We start from the raw sequence: 17,306 nt of genomic DNA on the forward strand, positions 1-17,306 counted from the left end.
GGCTGGAGCCAGTAACCACCACTCACGCAGCTCCTCTATTTCGCTTTGCGAAGCCGGTCCGCCACCGTCAACCCCATCTTGAGCCGCGGACCCGCAGGGTCTGTGAGGAGCGCTTGGCCCCCGCCTCCTTCCCTCCTCCCGGCATCTGGCCCACCGGGTTCCAGGGAGGGTCCGAGGCCAAGCTTATCTCCTCGAGAGGATTCCTTCGGCCTCGTGGGGTCCCCACTGCGGCCCGAGGCTGGCAGCGGGGCTCTGGGAGCTAGGGGAACAGCCTCGAGGCCGCGCAGCCGGAGACTACAACTCCCAGGCGGCACCGCGGCGGCGGCGGCGGCGGCGGCGAGCACGTCACTCAGGCACCGCCGGCGGCCCCGGGAAGCGGCGCGGGCGGGGGCAGGGCTGGGGCCGACCGGGAGGCAGGTGCTGGGGATGGGGGCAGCCCGGCCGCCCCGCGCGTGAGAAGGCCGAGGGGCGCGCCACCCCATCCCGGGGCGGGCGCCCCCGGGGCCCCGCCACCCCCACCCCGCCCGGCGGTCGTGGCCCGGGATGCGGAGCCGGGGGCCGCCGGTGGAGCTGCGCGGGGTGAGAGGCGTGGGGAAGGGGGCTGCCTGCTTCCCTCACCCTCGTCCCCCACCGGCGGGCCCCGGCAGGAATTGGGGAGCCGCGCGGCCAGGCCCTCTTAGCGCCCTGACATTTGGGGGAGACAGGTGAACCCGCCACCCTATCCGCACCCCGCCCCGCCTGGGCAGCTGAATCAGAGGGGACGACCCTGCCCTTTTAAGGAGGCTTTTTCTTGCTCCTGCGGAGGGCCCCCGCCCCCAGCCATGGCCTCCAGGAGCCCCCTAGAACCCGCAGGGACTGCCCCCCATCCTGGCCGCCGGGGCCCGCCCTCTGCATCCCGCGGGCAGCCTGTGTGAAGCGGCCTCCCGCAGCCCCCGGCCCCTCCCCCATGGAGGAGGAGGAGGGGGGGACGGCCAAGGAGTGGGGCACGACCCCCACGGGGCCCGTCTGGACCGCGGTGTTCGACTACGAGGCGGCGGGCGATGAGGAGCTGACCCTGCGGAGGGGCGACCGCGTCCAGGTGCTTTCCCAGGACTGTGCGGTGTCGGGCGACGAGGGCTGGTGGACCGGGCAGCTACCCAGCGGCCGTGTGGGCGTTTTCCCCAGCAACTACGTAGCCCCTGGCGCACCCGCCGCGCCCGCGGGCCTCCAGCTGCCCCAGGAGATCCCCTTCCACGAGCTGCAGCTAGAAGAGATCATCGGTGTAGGGGGCTTTGGCAAGGTCTACCGGGCCCTATGGCGCGGCGAGGAGGTGGCTGTCAAGGCCGCCCGGCTGGACCCTGAGCGGGACCCGGCAGTGACAGCAGAGCAGGTGCGCCAGGAGGCCAGGCTCTTCGGAGCCCTGAAGCACCCCAACATCATTGCCCTCAGAGGCGCCTGCCTCAGCCCCCCACACCTCTGCCTGGTGATGGAGTATGCCAGGGGGGGCGCACTGAGCAGGGTGCTGGCGGGCCGCCGGGTGCCCCCTCATGTGCTGGTCAACTGGGCTGTGCAGGTGGCCCGGGGCATGAACTACCTACACAATGATGCCCCTGTGCCCATCATCCACCGGGACCTCAAGTCCATCAACAGTAAGTGGTGTCCTCCCCCCAAAACTTGCTTCCACCGAATCTTAGGAGGTCAAGCCTAGGTGGTGGGAAATGGGGACACCAGAAGATATTGCCTAGGGCAAGAAGGGGCAGCGGTATACCTTCCGGGCCAAGTGAGGGAGGAAAAGGAGGCTTGGAAAGGTTGAAGGACCGCCTGTCTCCCAGGCTAAGAGTCACAGTAGCTTAATAAGTATGTATCCATGAACACTGTGACAGGCCCTGAACTCCTAGCATGGACAGCACAGGGCCTGCCCTCATGGCACTCACTGTCCAGCCATGATGCCAGGGTCCACCGGGCAGAGACCGAAAGAATTTAGCCTGGAGTCAGAGTTTCTCAACCTTGGCACTATTTACATTTGGGGCTGGATGATTGTAGGAGGCAGTTCTCTTGTGGGTTGTTTAGCAGCATCCGTGGCTTCTAGCTGGTAGATGCCATTAACATTCTCCACCAAAGACCAAAACTTGTCTCCAGACATTGGCAAGTGTCTCCTCAGGGTTGAGAACCACTTTCTGGAGTCCTCTCAGGCCTCTGCCCCAGCCAGAGTGAGGGAGGAGGGAAAGGGATGTGCCTTATGTAAAAGCTTCCAGGCTGCCTGGCTTATCACAGGCTCTCAAAACTTGATTGGTTGGTCGAATGGGGACTGGGGCCAGCAGGAAGAGAAAGCTCCCCAGGACCCACCTCTAGATCAAGGAGCTTCTCATGATGTCAGCACATATTAGTTGAGCACCTATTAACAGGAGCCCAACAGGGACCAAGACCGCAGTGGCCTCACCCATTTCCGGAGCGCCTGTTGTGTGCCACACCCAGTCCTGCGTCCAAAGGATATAGCGGGGGAAGAATCCTACCTTCCTGGCTCTGCCAAGCTTCCTCTACCCCATCTCACTCCCTTTCATTTCTGCATGCATCTATTCTTTCATTTTTCATTTGGTGTTTGCTGGGCCAAGTCATGTGCTAAGGAGAGGAATCAACAGTAAATGAGGCCAGCATGTTCCCTGCCCTCCCTGGAAATGTGAGGATTTCCCCTTTGTTCTCACATTTGGACTCTCACATCTCTTCTGATTCCTGTCAGTTCCACACCCTGAAATGTGTTTGAATCCATCCCTCTACTTCTGCAATGTTGTTGCTATGCAGAGCCACGACCACTGCGAGACCCTAGAACAGAGGGAGTGGTCTTCCTTACCTTCCAGGCCTTACACTCGTACACCAACCGAGCTGCCAGGTGCTCAAGGTGTGCCAAGCCCTGTGGCGGGGCCAGGGAATTGAGCAAAGACAGACACGGATGGTTCCTGCCTCCCTGATGCTCAGACTCCTCCGACATGCTGGGCAAATAGAGGCAGGACCACCAGCATGCTCCCCTTGAAGGCTGGGGTGCCTTCCTGGCCTTTCCTCACCCCTCTGATTCACAGCCTGAAGGTGGGGTGTAAGGACATGCCCCCAGGCCTCTAGGTTTTCCTGTAGCCAGTGCCACCTGGATGTGGCGTTGTTGGGGCTCCTTAGGCCAGGGCTTCCTGCTCAGTCAATGGGACAAGTCCATGCCCAGGACAGGTCACAGGGCCTCCACAGCACAGCTTCCTCCATTCATCTTTCCCTAGGAGCCCCTCATCTGGTGTCGCTCGTACATTGGTTCATTCAACCGATAATTCTGAAGCAAAATTAAATATACTAGGCCCTATCTTAAGCGCTGGGATTACAGAAGTGACCCAGGCAAGATCTCCCCACGTAGAAGTTATGGTCTAGTAAACAGAAGTAGATGACTGATATTAGGTAGGTAGGTAGGTAGGTAGGTAGGTAGGTAGGTAGGTAGATAGATAAAATTTCCAGATAAGATCAGGGGGCTCTGAAGAAAATAAAACAGGCAGAAGGAGCTCTTTGAATCAGATGGTCAGGGAAGGCAATACTGGAGCAGGGACCTGAACAAAGAGAACCCAGCCTTGCAAAAGTCTGGGCAGAGCAAAGGTCCTGAGGTGGAAATGAGCATGCCTTGCTGGAGAAACAGCCAGGAGACCAGAGGGGTTGGAAGAGGAAGAATGAGGGAGGGGTAGAAGATGAGGTCAGAAAGGTAGGCAGGGCCCAGATCATAATGACCTTGGGGGCCATGATGAGGATTTGGGGTTTTGTTTTGTTTCGTTTTTAACGTAGTGGAAGCCAACAGAAGATTTTAAGCAAGGGATGATGCAGAAATGAAATATAAGACCATAGTGTGTTCCGTCTGTCACAGGGTCACCCCACCAACAGAAGAGGTGGGGACCCAAGAAGGGAAGCATGGAGTCACATGCTAGAGAGTCGAGGGAGGCTTCTGGGCTTTGATGATAGTAGAATTAGCTCACTGTTGTTATGACAGGAGAAGTCACCAGGAATGGTCAAAGATCTGGGGGGAGAAGTAAAGGCCAACTATGGCCACATCACACACTAATAATAATAGCTAACATTTTTAAAGGGCCTACTGGTGCTTCACCTTACTACAACCCTATAAGGTAAATACTATTATCATCCCCACTTAACAGAGGAGAAATCCTAGCATTAAGAAGAATAAATCATACAAGGTTATGCAGCTGATAAGTGGCAGAGCTGGGATTCATACCCAGGCAGGCCTGTACACTTTGGGGCCTGTTTGATACATGCTGGTTGAATATCATAGCAGTTAAGAGATTGGGCTCTAATGACAGATGTAGGTCAGGTCTTTGCCCCACAGTTTTCTAGCTATACACTCTTGGCCAAGGGACTTTATCTCTTTGAGCCTCAGTTTGCCAGTCGATAAAATGGGTTGCTTTCTAGATAATCCATGTAAAGGCCTAGCACAGTGCCTGCCATATCATAGGCCACTGATAAACACCAGCCATGATTATAATTGTTGTTAGTAATAGCCCTAGACAGCAAGTTGGAACCATTCAATATGCTTGGGGGATATAGCCGTCAGACTTTGTCACAGTAATGCTGCGTAGCAAACCACCCCCAAAACTCAGGGTCTTAAAACTTGATGTCATTTATTGCTGCTCACACACATGTGGGCCTGCTGGAGCGTGAGCTGACTTAGGTGGGCCTCAGCAGGGAAGACTTTACTCCAAGTACCTCCCATCTACCTTGGACCAACAGGCTGGCCGAGGCATGGTCTCGTGGTGATGGCAGGCAGATAGGTGAGGGCTCTTAAGGCCTAGGCTTGGAAATGGCATTCTGTCACTTCTGCCTTGTTCTGTTGACCAAAACAAGTCCTAGGGCCAACCCAAGGTAAAGGAGGAGGAAATAGACTCTTCCCCTTCCGTGGAAAGGAGTGCAGAGTCAGGTGGTGAAGAAGGTGATGCAGAAAGGGGTAGATCTGGGGCCCTGAATGCAGTCTGCCACAGGGGGTGACAAAGACAAAGGAGAGCCACGTTCATCCCTTCTGCTCAGAGTCTAGTTCCCACCTCACTGGTGGCCAGGAATTCAAGGCCTGAACAAAGGAGAACCAAGGCTTTGGGCTTTGGCTACCCACCTTTCACGGAGCTCCCCAGAGCCCAGGTTAGAATCAGGAGGGAAGTAGACCCAGAGGAAGCTCCTCCTCCTTCATGGGAGCTTGGGGCAGGGATCCGACTGGCATGGAAGCGTCCATGATATTCCAGACCAGGAAAGGACCTGCTGCAGAGGGGGGTAACTCATGGTTACTCATGGTTAGAGGGAGAGAACAAGTAGGAGATTTCAGCTGAGGCAGGCGGGCAGGACACTCAGGTCTGCAGCCCAGAAGGTTGGGGTGACCCATCTTTCTTCCTGCCCCACAGTTCTTATTCTGGAGGCCATCGAGAACCACAACCTCGCAGACACGGTGCTCAAGATCACGGACTTCGGCCTCGCCCGCGAGTGGCACAAGACCACCAAGATGAGCGCTGCAGGGACTTATGCCTGGATGGCTCCGGAGGTTATCCGTCTCTCCCTCTTCTCCAAAAGCAGTGATGTCTGGAGGTGCTGATGGTGGGGCTGGGGAATCCGGAAATGGGGGAGGGGAGGAGGGTGTTTCAGAGTGGGAGGGACAGTCTCCTGCGGAAGCTAGGATCCAGGCCTGACAGAGAGGCCCCCTGGCAAGGTCAGACCATCAAAGCACCAAAGCAGGTGTCTGCTTGCTGAAGTAGCAGCTGAGAAGGGCTTGGATTCGAGTGGAAAATTACGAAGATGTAGAAATAGGATGTCAACACCAAGGGCCCCTCAGACACCATCCAGTACAGCACCCCACTTGTCAATAGGAAATTGAGGCTTTGGAGGCATCCTTTCATCCTTCCTTCCTTCCTTCCTTCCTTCCTTCCTTCCTTCCTTCCAGCCAGCCATCCATCCATCCATCTATCCATCCATTCATCCAGCTATCCATCCATCCATCCATCAGCACTGTGTGCTAGGGATACTGCAGTAAAAAAAATCTAGACACATTTCCTGCCCAGAGGAATAGTAAATAAATAAATACACAAGAAGCTGAGAAGGGGGGGGGGAGCTGGTTTTAAGTTAAAAAGTTGTAAAATAATTTTCCAAAGATAAGGAGTTAATCCACCAGAACAAAGCATGAGATAGTATTAAGAGCCAGGAGGTAAATCGAAAGCACTCTTGAGGGCTGGAGGATGATGTTAGGGAAGGCTTTTCTGAGAAATGACACTTGAGCTGAGTTTTGGATGATGATAAGAAGGAGCCACCCATGCAAAGTTTGGGGGAAGAAGCTTCCCAGGCAGAGGGGACAGTGCCCACAAAGGCGGTACTGACGTGAGAACGAGCTTGGTCTATTCCAGACACAGCCGTGAGGCCAGGTGACTGGAGCAGAGGAGGCAAGGAGGAAGGTGGTAGAAAATGACATAGGAGAGAGAGCAGGGGACCCCGCAGATGAGGGACCGGACGCCAGGCTTTATTCTAAGTGCAGCGGAAAGCCATTAGGAGCATTTATGAATGACACAATCTGGTTTAGCATTGCAAGGCTCCCTCGGCTGTAGGATGCAGAATGGATTGTGGGGGACAGGAGTGGGGGCAGGAGGCCCGCGAGGAGGCTGTTGCCATCTCACCAGTGAGACTTGATGGCGACAGCAGATACTCTTCAGCCTGGGGCCTTCTACTGGGAGGGAGCCAAACCCAGGTCAGTCCCCAGCTAAGGCTCCAGATGGACCAAGTAGCAAAGTCATGGCTTCTGGGCAGACAAATCAGACAGGAAGTCTCCACTAGAGCAGTGCAGCTCTTTGGGGAAGGTTCTAACTGGCTTTCCATTAGGCATTCATTTGTGGTACCAAACTGCACAGAGCCATATCTCCGTGGCAAGGAGCAGAAAATCCCCAAATAAAAACAAGCCTGAAGTTTCTGCTCTCCTGTAAAGCCCAGGACTGATGTGGTGCTCCCGGTGACAGGAATTCAGGGTCCTATGTCAGGGTTCCTCAACAGGGGCGTCACTGACATAGAGCAAGGTAATTCTTTCTTGTGTGGTACTGCCCTGTATTTTTTAGGATGTGGTTCCCAGCCACCAAACATCATAGCGCTCCCCGGTCCTTGTGACAATCAAAACAGCCTCACAGGTTTCCAGCAACACAGGTGAGGTGGAGGGTTCACACCACCCCCAGTTGAAAGCCATTATTATTTTCTTCCACCTTGTGTGGTCTCCATTCCAAAGCTCACTTCATCATCCAAAACGTCTGCTTGAGCTCCGGCTTTTATGTCCACATCACAGCAAGCAGGCAGGAAAAGAGGAAAGGACACCAATTCTCCTTAAGGACTCTAAACTTCTAAACTTCGGGACTCCGAGGACTCTCTTTAACTTCCTGGAAGTTAGTTGCATATTACACGTCCTCCCGCACCCCACTGGCCAGAACCATCGCCATATGGGCATGCTTAGCTGCAAAGGAGGATGGGAAATGATTTCAGTCAGCAGATGCCCAGCTCACATTCACCAGTGCTGGCACTGAGAACGACAGGGAGGCCGTCAGCCGTAGGAGGGCAGAGGTGGTGTCCATCTTGGTCCAGTGCCCAGAATAGTGTCTGGCACACAGCAGACATTTATATGTCAAATGCATGCGTGGATGTGGGGGAGCTCGGGGACTCACTGCATGCTGGACACCGCACAAAATGGTGTTCAGTTTACTGGAGAAGGTGGACCGGCAGGTGACCGTAGCACAGTGGTGCGTGCTCCAGTGTTGTGTATCCATCAAGGACACCGTCATGGGCATCAAGCAGGCCTGAGCCCAAGTGTGGACTGAGACCAGTCCGCTTACTAGCTGTGTGACATTTAGGCAGACAGTTTAACCTCTCTGTGCCTGCATCTGTCCCCCGGCTAAAACGGGGGTCATACCGATACCTTCTGCCTTACAGGGCTGTTGTGAGGATTACTGAGAGCGCCTAGCACAGTGCTGGCCTGGAGTAAGTGCTTTATAAATGTTAAATAGTGTTAACTTGTTTTTAGAGGTAAGTGCTGAGGGTTCTGTGGGAACATAGAGGAGGGGGTCTCTCATCTAGCTTTGGAGGCTGTGGAATCAAGGAAGCCTCCCTGGGAGAGGGGACACCTGAGTTTTGACTGAAAGAACAGTTATACACAGGGAAGGATGTTCTTGATGAAGGAGACAGCATGTGCAAAGCCAGAGGTTAGGAAGAACAGGGTTTAGGGCTTGTTCAACTTGTTCAGCGAAGCTGGGGTTGGTACGGGGGCAAGAGGGCTTAGAGACAAAGCTGCAGGGGACGTCAAAGGTCAGGGCTAAGAAAAGTGGCTTTGTCCAGGGGGTACAGGTGAGACACTGAAAGTTTTCAGACAGGGGTGAGGGAAGAGAGGCAGAGCAAAGGCAAGACATCAGACAGCCAACCCCACCACATCTATTTGAGATCAGGCCAGTGGAGGTCAATCATGTTCTCGTGGCCTCATCAACCAGCGCCGGATGTGGGGGTGAGGGAGGCCCACCACGGGACCGGAGGCAGGGATGGGGTGTAGGTGAGCATGGGGGTGGGCTGCGGCATCACCCTCCCTCTTCCCCACCTGCAGCTTCGGGGTGCTGCTCTGGGAGCTGCTGACGGGTGAGGTCCCCTACCGTGAAATCGACGCCTTGGCCGTGGCATATGGCGTGGCTATGAACAAGCTGACGCTGCCCATCCCCTCCACGTGCCCCGAGCCCTTTGCCCGCCTACTGGAGGGTGAGCCAGGGCCCTGTGGAGATAGGCTCAGCTTGGGTGGCAGGGGCCCTCGGGCCAGACCTCACCCCTTCACATCCATCCATACCGGTGGGCCCAGGAGTGAGGGAGAAGGGGCTGCAACCATTGAACCCCAAACTGTCTCCCCTGCAGTTGGCTCTGTGTCCCCCAAACTGTTGTTCCAGCCAGGCCCACAGCCCTTGAGGGCACCTGTTAGCATTCGCTGGCCCTGGGATTCTTCCCTGATCCTTGATTCTGCCACAAGTGAGGGAGCAGAAGCCAGGTTTCACTGTAATGTTGCCAGGAATTTGGCTTTGAATTCCTTCCCTCAGTTCCATGGAAGTTGTTTGTCCACAGTCCCCTGAAGTCCTGTCTTCCACAAAGCAGGGTGATGCCCTAGAGCATGGCCACTGACCTCTCCACCCCCACTGCTGTCCCCCCCACCCCCACCCCAGAATGCTGGGACCCAGACCCCCATGGGCGGCCAGATTTCGGCAGTATCTTGAAGCAGCTTGAAGTCATCGAGCAGTCAGCCCTATTCCAGATGCCACTGGAGTCCTTCCACTCGCTGCAGGAAGACTGGAAGCTGGAAATTCAGCACATGTTTGATGACCTCCGGACCAAAGAGAAGGTGAAGGCAGGGGGCACAGTGGGAGGAATGGAGCAAGACCCCTGCATTTCTGATGCCTTTGGTGGGGCAGAGTCCCTTCCCCTGAGCCCCAGTCTTTGGGTCCATGCAGGGCTAAAGGGGCCTTTTTTGCGTATTAAGAAAGGGGCCTGTTGGCAGATTAATAAGAAAAAGGCACCCTGCACTGATGCTCTTACAAGTGATACTGCCTGATGTCTGGGATTGGTTTAAATTTTTTTTTTAATTTTTTAAGTTTATTTATTTGAGGCAAAGAGAGCACGCAGGGGAGGGGCAGAGAGAGAGAGGGAGAGAGAGAGCATATCCCAAGCAGGTTCCGCACTGTCAGACTCTGCACTGTCTGCACGGAGCCTGACATAGGGCCTGAACCCACGAACTGTGAGATCATGGCCTAAGCCAAAATCAAGGGTCAGATGCTTAACTGACTGAGCCACCCAGGCACCCCTAAATTTTTTTTAATGTTTTATTTATTTTTGGCAGACAGAGTACAAGCAAGGGAGGGACAGAGAGAGAGGGAGACACAGAATCTGAAGGAAGCTCTGTCTGCACAGAGCCAGATGCCAGGCTCTAACTTGTGAACTGTGAGATCATGACCTGAGCCGAACTCAGACACTTAACTGGCTGAGCCACCCAGGCACCCCTGAGATTGGTTTTAAAACACAACAGCAAAAATGGGAGGGAGGGAGAGAGGGAGGAGACAAGGAAGAAGATACATGAAAAAAGGTTTGCTAAGTAAAAAGAGTTGTTTAGGTGTAATGATGAGAATTGGGGGCACTATTCTGTCTCTGCTTTGTGGATGTTTGAAGTTTTCCAATTGAAGAGTCAAAAACTTAAAGGTGAAAACTAAAACCACCCCTTTCTTTGGGCTAATAGAGCCTGGAGCACCGGCGCCCAGCTTGGCTGGTGAAGAGTGAGTTGGATTGTGCCCCCAATTTGCCCCTTAGCAGGACGCCCTTGTGCTGTGCCCCAAGCAGACCCAGTAGCCCCCAGGTCCATCCCCAAGCGGCTGACAGGTGAGCCCCTCGCCCCATCTTCTCTCCAGGAACTCCGGAGCCGTGAGGAGGAGCTGCTGCGGGCGGCCCAGGAGCAGCGCTTCCAGGAGGAGCAGCTGCGGCGGCGGGAGCAGGAGCTGGCCGAGCGCGAGATGGACATCGTGGAGCGTGAGCTGCACCTGCTCATGTGCCAGCTGAGCCAGGAGAAGCCCAGGGTCCGCAAACGCAAGGGCAACTTCAAGCGCAGCCGCCTGCTCAAGCTGCGGGAAGGCGGCAGCCACATCAGCCTGCCCTCCGGTACCGCCCACACGCCTTGCGCGGCCCCCAGGGGCTGCTGGGAGCATTCCTAACACGGGGTTTACCTCCTCCTCCTATTTTTTTGAAAACTTTTCTATTGCTGAATGTATCACACATGTGGAAAGGGGCCAGAAACCCGTCTAGCTTACTGGGTTAGTATAATCACCCGCACCCAAGCAGAGAGAACCCACAGCCACCCCACATGCCCCGCCACGCACTCCCTCCCAGCACAAACCCCCGGCTGCCCGCCAAGAATAAGGGCATTCACGTCCTTACTTTTTAAAAATTGTTATTGTTTTGTCTTCTATTTTTTTTAATCTTTTAATCAGCTTTTTTTTCCCCCTTGCATCGTTTGTTCTGCAGCACTTCCCACAGTCTGGAGGCTGCTGCTTGCGTCTCCCCAGTATGACTTACCTTGTCCTCTGTCCCCTAAATTTCCTATTAACTGGTATTAAGTTAAACTATGTGAAACTGCTGATGCCCAGCCCTTTTTGACCAAAACCAAAACAAGTTTCATGTGGATCAACCCAATAGGTTTGTTCCAAGGCATAATCAGTTTCAAGTTCTCGTTGGGTCTCTTCCCCACCCCCACCCCCCAAAGATTGCTTCTTAGGTAACATGACCCCGCTCACCCATCATAAGACACATGATGTCTGCTCAACCCTCTCTTTGTAATGTTATAAGCCATCATGCAGTGACCAACACAGCACTGGCCAACAGATATCTAATGCAAGTCACATGGCTAATTTTAAATCTAGTAGCCACCTTAAAAAAAAAAAAAATGGAAAAGGGAAAAAATGGAAAAGAAACAGGTGAAATTGACTTTAACAATATATTTTATTTAGCCTGATATATCCAAAATGCTACAGTGTCACATGTATCAATACAAGAAAAATTGTTAGAGATTTTAACCTCTTTTTTTCCACACCCAATCCTTGAAATCCAGCGTATATGTTATGGTTACAGTGTACCTTGGTCCAGACGCTTAATTTTCCTCAAAAATACTTGACCTGTATTTGGGTTTCGTGAAATTTATAGTTGAAAAAAAGTTGATTCACATCCCCAAGATTTGCATCAAACATGCTTAAATGTTTTCAATAACCGAACTGAGGATCCATTTTTAAGTTTAAATTTAGATTAATTGCGACTACACAGATAGGTTCAAGCTCTCCAGCGGCTCAGATGCAGTGGCCACACTGCAAGTGCTCAGTGGCCACTTGTGGCTAATAGCTGCCACGCTGGACACTTAGGCCTAGATCTGTAGTCAATCCTTAGTTAATTAAGGACCCCATTAGGATCCTTCCTACCCAATTCAAGCGTGCGCCCGAGGTCTCTGGAGGGCTCATCACGGTTACATGGCTGTGCTTCACCCCAGAGCTGCCGATTCAGAGGGCCTGAGGGTGAGTGCTGCCCCTGAGGTTTGCAGTTGACGTGGATGCCGCCGCTCTGGAGACCATAGTTTGCGAACCCCCGTTTAAGGAATGAAAACAGTGGCGTTCCATTCTGGCATTCCTTCTATCCCACAAAGGGAACTTCTCCAGTTACCCACGGAGCATCTTGCTCAGGAAAGTCTCTTTCTTTCCACAGGCTTCGAGCATAAGATCACAGTCCAAGCCTCTCCAACCCTGGACAAGCGGAAAGGATCCGACGGGGCCAGCCCCCCTGCGAGCCCCAGCATCATCCCCCGGCTGAGGGCCATTCGCCGTGAGTATCTCCCAAGGCCCTGACCAGTCAGTAGTCCACAACGTTCTGTGAACATTTACTGGGCACCGAGCTGGAGGAACAACAGGGACAAGACAGGCGGGGTCCCCTCCCTCATTCTCATCAGGGGTCAACAGACACTAAAGTGGTACATATACTATAGTGATAAGCTCTACAAAGGAAAGCAGGGAAGGGAAATAAAAGAGGAGAGGTGCTGTTTTACATCAGGAAGGCCTGTGTAGGGAGCTGGGGTTTGAACAGGGACCCAGGTGGTAAGAAGGAGCAAGGAGGGTCAAGATCCGAAAGAAGCGTGTCCCTGCAGGAGGGAATAGCAAGGGCCAAGGCCAGGGGTGGCAATAAGCAAGGCATGTGTATGGTCCTGGGAGGCCAGCTCGATTGGACTGGAGTGAATGGCAGGGAGAGGAGTGCGTTTGTGGTCAAGGTTGCAGGGGGCCAGATCTTGCTGGGCCTAGAGAACCGGGCTCGCCAAGGAACCTGAACTGGATTTTATTCTAAATGCGGTAGGGGCCGTGAGCTGGGCAGTAATGTGATAAAACGCACCTTGTCCCTCCGGCTGCTGTGAAGGGTGTGGACTGTGGGAGGCTGGAGCGATAGGGGAAGACAGGAGACAAGGGGAGCGGACTGGACTGGGGCTGTGGGCGGGAGACGGGGCTACGCGGCAGAGGCACAGCCAGCCCGGTTTGCTGATGGGCAGGATACGAGGCTGATCCCCTCAAATCTGTTCTGCCCCATCGGTCACCCCTGGCTTTGCCCCACATATCACCCCCTTCACACCTCTGTCGGGACCCCTGCTTGTACCAGGCCCCAGAGGTCATTCTCATGGGGACACCAACAAAGACAATGACCACATGGTGACAGTACTAATGTCAGGGTACTTTCAAAGTGTGGAAATGAGAGCAGTAGACTCTCCAGGGAACAAACTCCTCCAGAGCTGGAGGCTTGAAGGGAAAACTGGCAACGAGGCTGGGAAAAGGACTGAAAGGAACAGAGTTCCAGGTGAAGGGAACAGCCTGTGCAAAGGCATGGAGGTGTGGAAACACCCACCTGGGAAATGATAGACATGGGGTCCCAATCAAGGCACTCATTGCCCTCTGCCTGCATACCCAGACTCCATTTCCTCTCTCTCCTCCTTTTCTCCCTCCCTCCACACCAGCCCCACAGGCCTCCTGGCTGCTCTAAACACTCTAGGCATGGCCAGCCACAGGGCCTTGGCATAAGCTATTCCCTCTGCCTGAAATGCTCTTCTCCCTTGTATCCACTTGACTCACCCCCTCACCTCCTTCGCATCTTTGCTCAGATTCTTCCTTGTCAAACATGACTTTTCCTACCTCTCAGACTCCTTTCCTGCTCCGTCTCCCTCACAGCACTTACCGCCTGTCAACTCCCTACACAAATTACTCACCTAGTATGATTCTTGTTGGTCATCTGTCTTCACCCCTAAAATGTAAACTCCCAAGAGCAGGGGGTTTTGTCAGCTTTGCCCACTACTGTCTTCTCAGCACCTCCCATGGGGCTTGGCATATGGCAGGTGCTCAGCAGACATGTGGGAATGAATAGACGGCTGATGGGCTTGGCTGTGAGGAGTGACGGGAGACAAGGCTGAGGGAAGGCAGGGAAGTACATGCAGAGCCTCTACTGCCAGGCTGAGGAGCTAGGACCTTGTCCTGACAGCAGTAGGGAGCTATGGAAGGATTTAGAAAAGGGAAGGGTTGAAGATCCCTTGGACTTCTGGTGGACAGTGGATGTGAGAGTGGGGGGGGGGGAGCCCAGTGGGGACAGACTGTCCAACACCCAGTAACCAAGTGGCTTTTCTTGGCCCAGTGACTCCCGTGGATGGCGGTGGCAGCAGCGGTGGTGGCAGCGGTGGTGGCAGTGGGACGTGGGGCCGCAGCGGGCCCCCAAAGAAGGAAGAGCTGGTTGGAGGCAAGAAGAAGGGCCGGACCTGGGGCCCCAGCTCCACCCTGCAGAAGGAGCGGGCTGGAGGGGAGGAGAGGTATAGGCACTGGGAGCCCACCCCTGGCCCTGCACGTTGCCCCCAGGCCCAGGCAGCCAGAAGGCCTGCATTGCAACCGTCCCTATCTCTGGCGCCCCCTGCAGGCTGAAGGCCCTGGGGGAAGGAAGCAAACAGTGGTCATCCAGTGCCCCCAACCTGGGCAAATCCCCCAAACACACACCGATCGCCCCAGGCTTCGCCAGCCTCAATGAGATGGGTAAGAGGGTGAGGGTGCCTTTAAATGGAGAGGGAGGGGCATCCGGAGGGAAACAGAACTCAAGACGAAGAGGTGACCATCCCCCCCCTCCCCCCCCCCCCCCCCCCCCCCCCCCCGCACTGGGAGGAGGAATCCGATTTCACTGGACCAGTGGGTAGGAAACATTCCCAAAATGGGGGAAGGGCAGCCCCAGGGTGCAGGGTCATTCCTAGAGGCTTTGGGAGGAGAATGATTTGAGAACCACGTTTAATGGGACTTGGTGGCCTCGCTGCCAGAAGGGTCTTTCTGGGTAGCCCCTTGCCCACCAAGTCTCTGGGGGCGGCGGGGGCTGCGGCCAGGCCAGCCCTGGAGGCGATTGACGGCCCTCTCCCACTTGCAGAGGAGTTCGCGGAGGCGGACGGAGGCAGCAGCGTGCCTCCCTCCCCCTACACCACCCCGTCCTACCTCACGGTGCCGCTGCCGGCCGAGCCCTCCCCGGGGGCGCCCGCGCCCCTCTCCCGGCCCGGGCACGGCGGCCGGCGGCGCTGCGAGCTGGCTCTGCTGGGCTGCGCCACGCTGCTGGGCGCCGTGGGCCTGGGCGCCGACGTGGCCGAGGCGCGCGCGGCCGACGGCGAGGAGCAGAGGCGCTGGCTCGACGGCCTCTTCTTCCCGCGCGCCGGCCGCTTCCCGCGGGGCCTCAGCCCGCCCGGGCGCTCGCCCGGTCGCCGCGACGACGCGGCCCCCGGCCCGGGCCTGGCGCCCTCGGCCACCCTGGTGTCGCTGTCGTCCGTGTCCGACTGCAACTCCACGCGTTCGCTGCTGCGCTCCGACAGCGACGAGGCCGCGCCGGCCGCGCCCTCCCCGCCGCCCTCCCCGCCCAGCACCAACCCCCTGGTGGACCTGGAGCTGGAGAGCTTCAAGAAAGACCCCCGCCAGTCTCTCACGCCCACCCACGTCACGGCCGCGCGCGCAGTGAACCGCGGGCACCGGCGGACGCCGTCTGATGGGGCGCTGGGGCAGCGGGGGGCGCCTGAGCCCGCGGCTCCCCGCCCTGGTGAGTGAGGCGCCCACACCCAGGGCGCAGAAAACCGACCCTTCTCCCCCAACCCCACCAAAGTCCCAGGTCCCAGCACAGCAGCGACGCCCTAGATGTCAGGGTGGCCTCTTGCTTAGCATGGGGGAAAGGGTCTGTGTCCCCATGGTCCTCACTGCTAGAGGCACCCTGGGCCCCCAGGTGATTGAGACCCAGGAATGCAGGAGAAGTGGCAAACTAATGCCTCCAGGGGCCAGGTGGGTGGCATTAATGGCAACAGTAACAACTATGGGTAACACTCATGTGCTAGACACTGTTCCCTCTACATTTTTTATGTTTATTTTGAGAGAGAGAGAGAGAGAGAGAGAGCGAGCCTGAGCCGGGGAGGGGCAGAGACAGGGGAGAGAAAATCCCAAGCAGGCTCCATGCTGTCAGCACAGAGCCCAGTCTGGGGCTCCAGCTCACAAACTGAGATCATGACCTGAGCCGAAATTAAGAGCCAGGTGCTCAATGGACTGAGCCACCCAGGCGTCCCTCTATAATTCATTAACAAAGACAAAGGTGATTAGGACAGGAGTTAACTACCTACTACCAGGCACTGTGCTACGTGCTTTGTTGTTTTATTTAACCCCCACCTATGTAGTGAGCTGCTGTCATCACCATTCAGAGATAGCGTCATGCCTCAGGTCTCCGTGTGCGCACACACCCAGTGCCACATGCATAAGAGGCTTCAGACGGATGAGGGCTTTCTGTATCTAGAGGGATGACGAGGAAACAGGCTCTGATAGGTTAAGGAATATGCCCAGAGTTGCACCCAGTTGCGTGAGCAGTTCGGAGTCGTAGGGGCCTAGGTGAAGGTCCCACCCCTCCTGGAAAGTGGGCCCAAGAAGAGCAGCAGATACCTCAAAAGATGTCAGAGACCCCAATGCTCATGTGACAATCCTGGCTTTTAAATGCCATCCTCTGGCCCACCCCGTTGACCTCATCTGATCCTCTCTTACCAGGCCCTCGAGATCCCCTGGACTTCCCCCGCCTGCCCGACCCCCAGACCTTGTTCCCGACCCACCGCCGGCCCCCCGAGTTCCCTGGCCGCCCTACCACCCTGACCTTCGCCCCAAGACCCCGACCGGCTGCCAGCCGGCCCCGCCTGGACCCCTGGAAACTGGTCTCCTTTGGCTGGACACTCAGCATCTCGCCTCCCAGCAGGCCGGACACCCCAGAGAGCCCTGGACCCCCCGGCATGCAGCCCACGCTGCTTGACATGGACATGGAGGGGCAGAGCCAGGACAGCACAGTGCCCCTGTGCGGGGCCCACGGCTCCCGCTGAGGCCTGCCCCCCACCGCCCGCCTGGGCAGCCATGAATGTAGCGCCCCAGGCCCCGCCCCAGCCTACCGCGCCACAAGGCAGGGGAGGCCCTGGGCAGGATACTCTATTTATTGGGGAAGGGGGGAGGGGGTCACTTAATTTATTCCTTTGTACCCCAGAGGGTGGGGCCCTGTGCCCACCCTGCAGTGAGGGGGGAGGGTGGGCAGGGATACTCAGGGACAGGGCACATCATAGGGATTCGGCACAAAATGCAGCATTAAAGGTAACCCCTGCCCCCTACCGCTCTTGGCTGTGTCTTTCCCCAGCCCAGGCCCTGGTCCTGGGGCACCCCACTAGGATCCCCCCC

At 56.0% G+C, this 17,306-nt stretch overlaps 1 protein-coding gene across 1 annotated transcript; it reads left to right on the forward strand.

Moving 5' to 3' along the window:
- The first annotated feature begins 390 nt into the window (after positions 1 to 390).
- On the forward strand, positions 391 to 17,239 carry MAP3K10 (mitogen-activated protein kinase kinase kinase 10). Its single transcript, XM_030297253.1, has 10 exons — positions 391 to 1,628; positions 5,400 to 5,580; positions 8,609 to 8,757; positions 9,210 to 9,385; positions 10,443 to 10,689; positions 12,277 to 12,393; positions 14,233 to 14,404; positions 14,509 to 14,621; positions 15,001 to 15,654; positions 16,638 to 17,239. The coding sequence occupies exons 1-10, from the start codon at positions 947 to 949 to the stop codon at positions 16,958 to 16,960; spliced, it is 2,814 nt and encodes a 937-aa protein (XP_030153113.1). The 5' UTR covers positions 391 to 946; the 3' UTR covers positions 16,961 to 17,239.
- Positions 17,240 to 17,306: the final 67 nt, after the last annotated feature.

Source organism: Lynx canadensis, chromosome E2, assembly GCF_007474595.2.
Source record: "Lynx canadensis isolate LIC74 chromosome E2, mLynCan4.pri.v2, whole genome shotgun sequence".
Lineage (NCBI taxonomy): Eukaryota > Metazoa > Chordata > Mammalia > Carnivora > Felidae > Lynx > Lynx canadensis.

Coding starts and splice junctions, on each gene's coding strand:
- MAP3K10 (XM_030297253.1), top strand. CDS start 947: ATGGAGGAGGAGGAGGGGGGGACGGCCAAGGAGTGGGGCACGACCCCC. Junction 8,758..9,209: donor CTTTGCCCGCCTACTGGAGG/GTGAGCCAGGGC, acceptor CCCCCACCCCAG/AATGCTGGGACCCAGACCCC. Junction 14,405..14,508: donor CGGGCTGGAGGGGAGGAGAG/GTATAGGCACTG, acceptor CGCCCCCTGCAG/GCTGAAGGCCCTGGGGGAAG.